The sequence below is a fragment of the Erpetoichthys calabaricus genome, chromosome 3 (assembly GCF_900747795.2).
Source record: "Erpetoichthys calabaricus chromosome 3, fErpCal1.3, whole genome shotgun sequence".
Lineage (NCBI taxonomy): Eukaryota > Metazoa > Chordata > Cladistia > Polypteriformes > Polypteridae > Erpetoichthys > Erpetoichthys calabaricus.
The window spans coordinates 3,564,540-3,577,964 of record NC_041396.2 but is presented as its reverse complement, the minus strand read 5'-3'; the positions used below and the strand labels follow the sequence as shown (position 1 = coordinate 3,577,964).

The 13,425-nt window shown below is 41.0% G+C and overlaps 1 protein-coding gene across 1 annotated transcript in view; it reads right to left on the bottom strand.

Annotated features, from left to right (window-relative positions):
* Positions 1–301: 301 nt before the first annotated feature.
* Positions 302–13,425, bottom strand: part of LOC127526979 (cytosolic phospholipase A2 gamma-like) — a 110,950-nt gene continuing 97,826 nt past the window's right edge. Inside the window, exons 12-14 of the mRNA XM_051924230.1 lie at positions 9,491–9,681; positions 8,764–8,920; positions 302–499 (exon numbers count right to left, since the gene is read on the bottom strand). Of these exons, the coding sequence (XP_051780190.1) occupies positions 354–499; positions 8,764–8,920; positions 9,491–9,681 (494 nt within the window). The 3' untranslated portion in view covers positions 302–353. The remainder of the gene's footprint in view (positions 500–8,763; positions 8,921–9,490; positions 9,682–13,425) is intronic.

Below are 13,425 nucleotides of genomic sequence, written 5' to 3'. Positions count from 1 at the left end.
CTCCAATTCTGACCAGTTGATTGTTGCAATTTGTGTGTTTTGTGCTGCATTTTATTTCTATAAGTCGGAAAAACATGTTGCAATGTGGGGGAAGGGGCAGAAGTTATTGAATAGAGAGCCGTTTTAGCATCTTTCCTTATAATGTTTTTAATTTTTTTTTTTGGTTTGGTCACTACTGTGAAATTAGAGCAGACAGGCACCACTACTTCCCTACTGACTACTTTGATTATTTGTGCAGAGTTACGTAAAACCGATCACTTTCTAGGTGTGTTGTGAACGTTACAAGTAAAGTTCGACAAACTGACTTGATGTGAATGTACATACAGTTATTATTTCCATTTTCTATTTTTAAATTATAAAGGATGCATCTTCTTCTTGATTTCCTCCAGTATTTTAGTTTTGTTCCGGGTGATGTTATTTTTAGCCTCCATGAACAGCTTGGCAATTTCTGTTTTGTTGTATTTCAGTTTCTCGGTGGGAAATTCAGATATGTCCATTTCTGTAAAACAAAAAGTACAGAAATCAGAACAAAGGATGTGAAGTTCCTTTACCTTTTAGTTGGAAAATAAATGATAATGGCGTTTGAGTTTATAACAATCAATCCATTTTCAACAAAACTGAACACAACAGTTAATCTAATCACTTAATATGGCATCGTTCATGGGATGCACCTGTTATGGTTACTGGGAGAGAGGCAGCCATTCAGAGGAATTTTGTAGGAATTGAAAATGATCAGAGGCCTCATCCATAACTCCGTGCGTACAATTCACATTAAGACATGGCGTATGGACAAAAATGGAAATGTGCGTACGCACAAATAAAATTCAGATGCACAAAACCATGCATAAGCCAACGTCCACGTACTTTCGCTACATAAATCCCGGTCAGTGTGAAAAGCAACACTCGTGCACATGCCTGCCGCCCCATATTACAATACAATACAATACAGTTTATTTTTGTATAGCCCAAAATCACACAGGAAGTGCCGCAATGGGCTTTAACAGGCCCTGCCTCTTGACAGCCCCCCAGCCTTGACTCTCTAAGAAGACAAGGAAAAACTCCCAAAAAAACCTTGTAGGGAAAAAATGGAAGAAACCTTGGAAAAGGCAGTTCAAAGAGAGACCCCTGTCCAGGTAGGTTGGGCGTGCAGTGGGTGTCAAAAGAAGGGGGTCAATACAATACAATATAATACACATATGCAAATGCAAATCAATATAAATAGCCCTTTCCCATTCAGTGTTCAATTAAAAGTCAAATGAAAAACCATATGAAAAATCGAATTTCAGCGAATGCGACATTAAGGCAAGGAAAAACTTACAATTTGTTGGCTTAAGCAGTGGTATAAACAACAAAAGGAAGTCAATCGAGTGATAGAGTGTCAGAGAAACTCGAAAGTTTAAGTTCAGAAAGTCGCACATTGTCCGAAATAAAAAAAGAAGTGATCAGATATCAAAGTCAACATGAAAGGGCGAGTCGTAGCCCACCGTCTGAGTGTCATATGTAAGTGTATTAGGGTACAGAGAAAAGAAAAAAAATAGGGACACAGTGGGGTAAAAAAGGTCAATTTCCACTTTAATCACAGTTTATTTTGTCATTAAAGTAGAACGTCATAAACTTCATCTTAAAATCTTTTAATTTACTAGTTTCTCAAATCCCATCGTAACTAAAGTAATAATAATAATAATAATAATTCATTACATTTATATAGCACGTGAAATGCTTCTTATTCTATGTGTTCTTCAATGTACTCTGTGTGTGAATCACTACATGATTCTTAAATGGGCTTTCTCTTCCTCCGACAGGACATAGAATACATTACATTCATGATATTACAGCTCTCTGAACAATTTAAATACTAAGATGTATACTTATCATTTTCATGATGATAGGAATTAAAGCATGCTATTAAACATGGGGGCACAGTGATAGTGATGAGCTGGCACCCCATCTGCCTCTCGCAAGATGTTTGCTGCACCGTGTGCGACCCTCGATGAAATACTTTATTGTAGCAGTGCTTTCTCTTTCAAACATACTAACCCCCGATTCCTGTCCTTCCTTTTCTTTCTCCAAATAACCAATCGCCACACAATCACCTCTGTAATAGATGTCAAGCCGTCTGTAAGCTTAGAACGCAGATTCTTTAAAATTTTTATGGAACATTGAAATCTCTTCGTAGTACATGTTTAATTATTCTATCCATCTATCCATCCAGGGTCACGCCAGCCCCAGCAAGAGTACAGCACGAGGCAGGAACAATCGCTGAACTCTTCGCTAGCGCTGTGACACTGTGTCCTCACATGTTTAATTATTAACAACATACATTTTATCTGTATACTGTAATATACATACTTTATGGCATTTCATCTTAAAAATGATATCAAGAGGTCTAAGAATATTGCTCTTGGAAATCTAAATCAGCTTAGAAGCCAGTCGTAATCATCTGTAAATACGCGATCTCTTCTAGATAGATAAATCTTTATTGTCATTGTCACTTTTACAAAGGAACAACAAAACTGAAGGTGCTGTCGACTCAGTGTGAGGCATAACAGTTAAAAAAAACAAGAAAAGGAATAGTAATAAAAGTACATTACAAATATATACAAATTACACTTGTCATATATACAAATTGCACTGGTTAAATGTACAAATTGTACTTGTTGACTTAAGGTCTATATTGCACATTTAGACAATGATATGGAGCAGTTTTCTTTGAGTTCAGGACCATGATTGCTTTTGGATTAAAGCTGTTTTTAAGGCGGTTTCTCCTGGTTTTCATTGCTCTGTATTTCTTGCCCGATGGCAAAAGCTGGAAGAGGCAATTGACTGGGATGTGATGAATCCTGTGAAATGTCTATTGCTTTTTTGCGGCATCGGGAGGTGTAGATTTGTTCCAGGATGGGGAGGGTACAGCCAATTGTTCTCTCCAATGACCTGATGACCCTGTGGAGCGCTTTCCTTTCTGAGGAAGTGCAGCTGCCATACCACACGCACAGTCCATACGGAAGCACGCTCTCGATGGAACAGCGATAAAAGACAAGGAGCAGATTTTTGGGAAGATGGTTTTTTCTGAGGATTCTCAGACAATACAGTCTCTGCTGCGCCTTCTTCAGCAGCTCCTTGGTGTTGGCACTCCAGGTCATCCTCCAGCTCAATGCTCAGAAACCTGAACACCGGTACCCTCTCCACACAGGCCCTGCCAATGATGAGTGGCTGGATGTCAGTTTTATTTTTTCTAAAGTCAATAACAAGCTCCTTTGTTTTTGTGGTGTTGAGGAGCAGGTGATTGACTCTGCACTACTCTGACAGCCTATTCTGTTGAATTGAATTCCTTTAATGTTATTGAATGGCACAATGAGATTCAATATGCAAATCCTCCATAAACTTATTTTCCTATAAAATGGTAAAATAACAACAACAAAAATAATACAATAAAAACAATGAAAATTATCTGTCTCAGGTTGTGCAATATTACAAATCTAATTCAAGTTTTCAGTGAGGTACTTATTATTTTACTTAGAAGTACGAACAGTTCTACTGGGAGCACTTGATTGACTGATTGAGTGCGTTTAGAGCTTTTGGGATGAAACTGTTTCTGAACCACAAGGTCCCTACAGGAAAGGCTCAGAAGCGTTTGCTGAATGAGAGAAGTTCAAATAGACTATGCGCATGGCTGAGGCAGCATGTGCTAGAAGCTGTATCCTGATAATTTTCCCTGCTCTTGACACAACCTGCTGAAGAGCTTTCTGATCAGCTGCTGTAGAGCTGTGATTCCACACTCGGATACAGTGGGTTAAATAGTCTGAGTGGTGCACTGAGAGTAACAACGCTAAAACAGCTATGGTATTCGGAATAGTTTGGCCATTCCTTGGACCATTATTTGGTTACAGTTTGATTACAATCAGATGCCTTAAACTAAAAAAAGGATAAGTGGTTAATTTCAGTGTATTTGATAAAAACACGTCAGGGATGTGAATCTAAAAAATTAAGGGAAACCTCCCAGGAATAGTAGCACTGCTTTGAGGCTGACACTGCCAACTTGCAAAACTGAGATGAAAACTTGTGTACACTATTGACTGAGCTGACGTGAGAATGTATGTGGCTTTACGCCAAATTTAGTTTTTATACATTGAGATATAAGCGTGGAAACGGGCATATGCAACATTTTTGTGAGTACGCACCGTTTATACATGAGGCCCCAGGAGATGGAAGCGGTGATTGATATCAAGGCATAATCCTTAGAACATAATAAATAAGACAAACAAGAGGAGAACATTCCTCCTGTTTTTGTCACTTGTTTAGCTAATGGCTATGCTGTCCCAACGTCTCATCCAGATGCTTCCTAAAGCTTATCAAGGTTTCTGCTTCAGCTCCATGTCTTGGTAGTTTATTCCAGATTCCTACAACTCTTTGAGTAAAGAAGTGATTTCTGGCTGCCTTCTCAAATGCACTTCCCCTTAAAATCCACAGGTATCCCTGAGTATGTGAAGCACCATTAAGCTGAAAGAATTCTGCTGGATTTCCTTTATCAATGCCTTTGAGGATTTTGAAGACCTAAATTAGGTCCTCATGTAGTCGTCTCTGCTCGAAACTAAACAGGTTTAATTCTCCTAAAGTTCTCAGGTGCACTTGGTTGCTCTCCTCTGCACAGTTTCGAGTGCTGCTATGTCTATCTTGTATTGTGGTAACCAGAATTGCACTCAGTACTCCAGATACGGTTTCACTAGTGTGTTCTAAAGTCTTAACATAACGTCCCTTGATTTATATAACAGTTTTTATGATATAACCTAATATATCATTTTCATTTTTAATCACTGCTGCACATTGTTTAGATGATGAAAAATTTGTCTGTATAAATCCTAAATTCTTTTCGGAGGTTGCTTCCTGTATGACAGTGTCTCTCATCTTGCATTTCTAACTGATGTTCCTTTTGTGCACATGTGGCGCCTTGAACTTATCTACCAAGTTCTGTAGCTTGTCCAGGTCTTTTTGAATTCTTTTTGCTGCTTTCTTTGCTGTAAACCAGTCCTCCAATTTTAGTATCATCTGTGACTTTTCATAAGTTTACCAACTTTACCAAAATCAGTGTCATTAATAAAAATCAGAAAATGTTACGGTCACAGAACAAATCCATGAGACACTCCACTGAAGATCCCATTTTCCTCTTATCTGTATTCTTTGCCCCCAGCAGGTTAGCCAACTTGAGGTTCAGTTTTGCAGGTTAGCGCTTCTAGTTTTGGAATCCATCTTCGTTGTGGATCGACTGAGTCAATAGCTTATTGAAAGTCACATTGTATTGAAAAAACTCATCAGAAACCTCAAAAGACTTTGTTGGACAGTTATCTTATCCAAAGATCTTGACTAGACATTGTTCTCTTCTCTTGCTTAATGAATCTTAGCCTGGAGAGGTTTGTTAATTTTTTTACATTTAAGATGTCTCACTTAAAGGTTTGTAATAAGCATAAGTTTAATATGTCACTATACCCTGTGCAAATATATTTTGTAAATCTGCCTTTTCCTACTCACATACACAGTTGACACAGAGCCAGATTTAGCACAGGGGTTCACCATACAGAACTGCTAGGCAAGCATTAGAAGACCAGACAGAGAGACACAACTGGGAAACGGGCAGTCAGACTGAGGACTGTTGAATACTGTTTTTGTCTGTCAAAGTTGGCATGAAACTGTATCCTCTTTGCCTTGTTTGGAATTGTATGATTCACCTAAGTAGGGGCCTACATGTGAAATAAGAGTATAAAGCCTTGGGACATTGCGCGGCACACCTTTGAAGCTGAAGGACGGATGGGAGATAACGTCATCCGATCCTGAAAATCCTTCCACTGCATGAAGAAAATGGCAGACTCTACACATCGGGCCCCCACTCCTGAACTGGGTTCTTGCCATTAGCTTTCTTCATCTGTTATGCAGCATAAGCCAACATTAAACAAAGCTAAGTTATTTCTCCTATACCGCCATATCACTAAGGGAGGGGTATAGCCTTTTTATACTATATCGATGTAGATTCAGGTTATGTAACACGCCGCAATTACAAAAAAAAACTCATTCCTAGTGAGGTAATGCCCCCTTGCTGGATACAAGGTTTTCCAATGTTATTTGTCCTATATAAACAAAGGAAATTCCAGTTTCTGTATTACATCTTGTCTAAAGAAGGGACCTGAGTTGCCTCGAAAGCTCGTGTATTGTAATCTTTTTAGTTAACCAATCTTCTTCTTCTTCTTCTTCTTCTTTCGGCTGCTCCAGTTAGGGGTTGTCACAACGATTCATCTTCTTCCATATCTTTCTGTCCTCGTCATCTTGCTCTGTTACACCCATCACCTGCATGTCCTCTCTCACCACATTCCTAAACTTTCTCTTATGCCTTCCTCTTTATCTCTTCCCTGGCAGCTCTATCCTTAGCATCCTTCTCCCAGTATACCCAGCATCTCTCCTCTGCACATGTCCAAACCAACACAATCTCATCTCTCTGACTTTGTCTCCCAACCATCCAACCTGAGCTGACCCTCTAATGTCCTCATTTCTAATCCTATCCATCCTCGTCACACCCAATGCAAATCTTAGCAACTTTAGCTCTGCTACCTCCAGCTCTGTCTCCTACTTTCTGGTCTGTGCCACCGTCTCCAGCCCATATAACACAGCTGGTCTAACTACCATCCTGTAGACCTTCCCTTTCACTCTTGCTGATACCCGTCTGTCACAAATCACTCCTGACACTCTTCTCCACCCATTTCACCCTGCCTACACTTTCTTTTTCACTTCTCTTCCACAATCCCCATTACTCTGTACTGTTGATCCCAAGTATTTAAACTCATCCACCTTCGTCAACTCTACTCCCCTCATCCTCACCATTCCACTGACCTCCGTCTCATTCACACACATGTATTCTATCTTGTTCCTACTGACCTTCATTCCTCTCCTCTCCAGAGCATATCTCCACCTCTCCAGGGTCTCCTCAACCTGCTCCCTACTATCGCTACAGATCACAATGTCATCAGCAAACATCACAGTCCACGGGGACTCCTGTCTAATCTCGTCTGTCAACCTGTCCATCACCATTGCAAATAACAAAGGGCTCAGAGCCAATCCCTGATGTAATCCCACCTCCGTCACTCCTACCATAGACGGTCACACTTACATATCCTGTACAACTCTTACGTACTTCTCTGCCACTTCCGACTTCCTCATATAATACCACAGCTCCTCTCGAGGCACCCTGTCATATTCTTTCTCCAGGTCCACAAAGACGCAATGCAACTCCTTCTGGCCTTCTCTAAACTTCTCCATCAACATCCTCAGAGCAAACATTGCATCTGTGGTGCTCTTTCTTGGCATGAAAATGTAGCGGGGCTACATAGTAGTAATAGTGTTGTCAGTGTTAGTACCATGTGTGTCAGTGAATGTCGTCCCCGTAAAGGGGGACGGATAATGGGAGGAGACCGCAACCCCAATCCTGGAAAACCACCTGTTTGCTATTATTCAATTACATCCATCTCAGGACTATTTAAGTAATCCGGGAGAGAAGAGAAGGAGGAAGAGAGAAGAGGAAGGAGAGGAGAGAAGGAAATTTTTCACATTCACGACCACGAGCCATCTGTACCTGTTATATTCCACATCGCGCATTTCCATCCAGTTTGTTTTTCTATCCGCCGGACTTGCTTCAATAACCTCATCACGAGAGACCCCGGGGCTTGGAATTAATCATCCACCACGCACTGAGGATTCACGGTGAGGCTGCTCCATTTTGTCCGGGGAAAATCAAACGACTCATTTTTCGCTAGTTCAGTGAACCGCATGCAGGAAAATTTTTTTATAACCGGACTCAAGTTCACATTCATTTCCGTATCTCATTCAGTTTTTGGTATTTGTGTTGTTTGTTATATGTTACAGGGGCAAGGGAGGGTTTATTGTGTGTATATATATATATATATATATGGTGTTGTTGCTTTGGTGGAGGGATATATATATATATATTGTGCATTTTGTTTTTTGTTGTTGTTCGTTTAATATAATTACGCACCTATTTTACATATCACCTGTTTTTGTGAGCTTAATTAAACCGTCGATTGTGGGGAAAATTTTTATTTGTTAGAGGTTACGGCTTGATATTTAGATTCAGCTCATTAAATTATCCAGGCCACTGGTCTTGGAAGTGTAGCTGCCGGCCGGGTAAGAGGTCGGCCGTTACAAAATCATCCTGCTGCTCACTAATCATCACCTCACTTCTTAACTGAGTTTCCACTACTCTTTGCCATAACTTCATGCTGTGGCTCATCATTTTTATCCCCCTGTAGTTACTGCAGTCCTGCACATCCCCCTTATTCTTAAATATCGGCCCACCAGTACACTTCTTCTCCACTCCTCAGGCATCCTCTCACTTTCCTAATATTCCATTAAACAATCTGGTTAAAAATGCCACTGCCATCTCTCCTAAAGGTGTCATTTTGCTTAACTTCTCACTATATCCATAGTGGCTAACATGGTACAACACTCTAGTACTAAAAGCAAATAAAAGGAAATGGAAAAAATTGAACTGTCCAACATCAACTGAAAGCCATCATGTCTGATGTGCTACAAAGACTCTGTAATCTCCCTGAAGTTTTTTTTATCTGTAAAGTTCATGAAGGGAATACCTGAAGGTTAAAATATTCATTATCTTTTATTTCCTCTTTATGAAGCTCCTCTTATTGTCATACACAATGAATAAATCAAGTGTGTTCTCAAGATGTCACACAATTGAACTTTACTTACCATTTGCATTTACTGAATTTGCCAGTGGGATATGAATAACCGTCAGAGTTGCCGGGTCACTGTACACATTGCAGTCATTTGGCACCTTGTTATTGATTTTCACAGGAGGGAAAGGCAGACAATTGACTTTTGCGTATTGTTTGGCTTCGACCAGGGTCTAAAAATACAACAAAAAAAGGTTCAGATAATTGAGGATCACCTTCCAGGCTCAACTGATAACTGATATGAGATACCACTCTGGGACAAGAGAGGGCGCTGTTATTAAGTGGCTGGTCTCCTTTTGTTTACCACACATTGCTGACAAGATGTCCAATAAGGGTAATTGAGATTGAGAAGCTCCGCCCCTTTCAACCCAAACACAATTAAAAATGGAGGCCCTGAAAGGTGGACCTGCTTTTTGGACCTGAGTATCATCCAGTTCAGAACTCCCCAAAGCCTGATCCCACTTTTAGACGAGCCATTTCAAGGCTAAATTTCTAGGCAGATGCCTTTATTTAAGTCAATTTACCCCTTAACTGCTTTGTTTCTTTTGTCTCTGGTAAATATCTTTGTTTTGTGCATTAAACGGGGCGACCCAGTTGGCTCCCCAACTTTTCTTCTTGACTCTGTCAAATCAGTCTTATAGATCACAAGACATAAGCAATATAATCTCAAGAAAGAGATAAACCACATTGATATAATGATAACCACCCAGGGTTTTAGCTGCAATCTGTAAATGTATGAATACCTCAAATATGTCGCCTGCACTGAAGTCCACAGAAATGATGACATCCACTTTGCGTTCTGCGCGCAGCATCAGTGGGTAGGCACAGTTTATTTCCAGACCAGCATCCACCAGAGAAACAAAAGCATGATGTCCAACTTGTTTTGGGTCTTTTTTAGCAGTGTCACCTAGGAAGCCAAAAATATTTTTCTTCTCTAGCAAAAAAAAAATAAAATAAAATCAGTTCAAATCCCGCTGTCTGCAGTTAGGGACTCACATTTATACACAAAAGAAAGAATGGCTGCCATCTAGTGGAAACAGTACAGAACTTCAACATACAGTGGTGTGAAAAACTATTTGCCCCCTTCCTGATTTCTTATTCTTTTGCATGTTTGTCACACAAAATGTTTCTGATCATCAAACACATTTAACCATTAGTCAAATATAACACAAGTAAACACAAAATGCAGTTTGTAAATGGTGGTTTTTATTATTTAGGGAGAAAAAAAAATCCAAACCTACATGGCCCTGTGTGAAAAAGTAATTGCCCCCTGAACCTAATAACTGGTTGGGCCACCCTTAGCAGCAATAACTGCAATCAAGCGTTTGCGATAACTTGCAATGAGTCTTTTACAGCGCTCTGGAGGAATTTTGACCCACTCATCTTTGCAAAATTGTTGTAATTCAGCTTTATTTGAGGGTTTTCTAGCATGAACCGCCTTTTTAAGGTCATGCCATAGCATCTCAATTGGATTCAGGTCAGGACTTTGACTAGGCCACTCCAAAGTCTTCATTTTGTTTTTCTTCAGCCATTCAGAGGTGGATTTGCTGGTGTGTTTTGGGTCATTGTCCTGTTGCAGCACCCAAGATCGCTTCAGCTTGAGTTGACGAACAGATGGCCGGACATTCTCCTTCAGGATTTTTTGGTAGACAGTAGAATTCATGATTCCATCTATCACAGCAAGCCTTTCAGGTCCTGAAGCAGCAAAACAACCCCAGACCATCACACTACCACCACCATATTTTACTGTTGGTATGATGTTCTTTTTCTGAAATGCTGTGTTCCTTTTACGCCAGATGTAACGGGACATTTGCCTTCCAAAAAGTTCAACTTTTGACTCATCAGTCCACAAGGTATTTTCCCAAAAGTCTTGGCAATCATTGAGATGTTTCTTAGCAAAATTGAGATGAGCCCTAATGTTCTTTTTGCTTAACAGTGGTTTGCGTCTTGGAAATCTGCCATGCAGGCCGTTTTGCCCAGTCTCTTTCTTATGGTGGAGTCGTGAACACTGACCTTAATTGAGGCAAGTGAGGCCTGCAGTTCTTTAGACGTTGTCCTGGGGTCTTTTGTGACCTCTCGGATGAGTCGTCTCTGCGCTCTTGGGGTAATTTTGGTCGTCCGGCCACTCCTGGGAAGGTTCACCACTGTTCCATGTTTTTGCCATTTGTGGATAATGGCTCTCACTGTGGTTCGCTGGAGTCCCAAAGCTTTAGAAATGGCTCTATAACCTTTACCAGACTGATAGATCTCAATTACTTCTGTTCTCATTTGTTCCTGAATTTCTTTGGATCTTGGCATGATGTCTAGCTTTTGGTCTACTTCTCTGTGTCAGGCAGCTCCTATTTAAGTGATTTCTTCATTGAAACAGGTGTGGCAGTAATCAGGCCTGGGGGTGGCTACGGAAATTGAACTCAGGTGTGATACACCACAGTTAGGTTATTTTTTAACAAGGGGGCAATTACTTTTTCACACAGGGCCATGTAGGTTTGGATTTTTTTTCTCCCTAAATAATAAACACCACCATTTAAAAACTGCATTTTGTGTTTACTTGTGTTATATTTGACTAATGGTTAAATGTGCTTGATGATCAGAAACATTTTGTGTGACAAACATGCAAAAGAATAAGAAATCAGGAAGGGGGCAAATAGTTTTTCACACCACTGTAAGTGAAGCTCCCTTCATGTAAATTCAAGGTCCCAGAGCCTATCCTGGCAGCACTGGGCACAAGGCAAGAACCAAGGAGATACTGTATTTGAAATCGCCATGTCTTTAGAACAGGCCAAGAAAACTGTCACAGACACTGGCAGGACAGACAGTCTCTCCATACTACTGGGCATGAGATCTGAACCGAGCTCAGTGAGGCAGAAACATCAACTGCAGCTCATAAAAGTCCTGTCACGTGAGGGGGCTTTGCTAGACTGGCCTGCAGGTGTGGCACTGGAGCAGAGAGTCACATTTGTGCTTGTAAGTCTTAAGTTACATAGAAATCAACACTCATGATGGACATTTGGGCCCAAATCATGGAAGTGACCAATAGTATAATACCAGTCATTTATTCATTCATTTTGAAACATTTGTTTGTTTTATTTTCACTAATCTGCGGTGGTTTGGCACCCTGCCCAGGATTGGTTCCTGCCTTGTGCCCTGTGTTGGCTGGGATTGGCTCCAGCAGACCCCCATGAGTCTGTGTTAGGATTCAGCAGGATGGAAAATGGATGGATGGATGGATTTTCACTAATTCATTCAATCATTCAATTAATTAATCTCACTATTTTTTCATTTGTTTGTTCGTTTATATATTCATTTTCAGTGATTCTTTAATTCATCCATCCATCCATTATCCAACCTGCTATATCCTAACTACAGGGTCACGGGTGGTCTGCCGGAGCCAATCCCAGCCAACACAGGGCGCAAGGCAGGAAACAATCCCCAGGCAGGGCGCCAGCCCACCGCAGGGGACACACCCACCCAAACACCAAGCACACACTAGGGACAATTTAGAATCGCCAATGTACCTAACCTGCATGTCTTTGGACTGTGGGAGGAAACCCACGGAGACACAGGGAGAACATGATTCTTTAATTCATTTTCATTTATTCATTCATGTATTTATTCACCTTCCCGCATTCATTAAGTAATCCAATCTCATTTACTCACCACAATTCCGTTAATTCATTCATTCCTGTTGTGGCGTGAAATTTTGCATACAAGCTGATAAATATTTTGTATGTCTTTATTTGTAACTTAGACAAAGCAAATGTAATATTAGTGTTTCGTTAGTGAGAAGCATTCATGTTAACCCCCTAGGACTAACTCAGGATAGTGAATTTTACAACAAGGTGCCTAAAACAAGTCTGGCCAGTGATTTTCTGCTCGACTCTCTCAATTAACCCCCACAGGAAAGCCCGACGGCCAAACTGGCAAGCTTCACCGTAACAAATAATTTTGGGGGGTGGCAGGTGTGAAGGTCCATTGGTCTGACGTATGGCTGTTTGGAATTGGCTTGTATCTGAAGCCTTTAAGTACCATGATGCCCTATTGGCTGTAGGGGTTGGACAGAAAATCTATAAATTTGCTTGCTTTACCTCACCCCCTCTCTTACCATACTGATGAAAGAGCATCTCACACATCATGAACTGAAAAGGACAACACAAGGAAGAGCACAGCTCGGCAGCCATGTTGAGACAAGCATATGTGGCCTGTTCTGATGAAAGATGACCACAAATGATGCCTTAACTGATTCTCTGTGCAAGAGGGGACAGAGCCGGCTATACTTCCTTAGAAGACTGCCGTCCTTCAACATCTGCAATAAGATGCTGCAGATGTTCTATCAGACGGTTGTGGCGAGCGCACTCTTCTACACGGTGGTGTGCTGGGGAGGCAGCATAAAGAAGAGGGACGCCTCACGCCTGGACAAAGTGGTGAGGAAGGCAGGCTTCATTGTAGGCATGGTGCTGGACAGTCTGACATCTGTGGCAGAGCGACGGGCGCTCAGCAGGCTGCTATCAATTATCGAGAATCCACTGCATCCACTGAACAGGATCATCTCCAGACAGAGGAGCAGCTTCAGCGACAGACTGCTGTCACCGTCCTGCTCCACTGACAGACTGAGGAGATCGTTGATCCTCCACACTATGCGACTCTTCAGTTTCACCCGATGGGGTAAATGTTAACATTA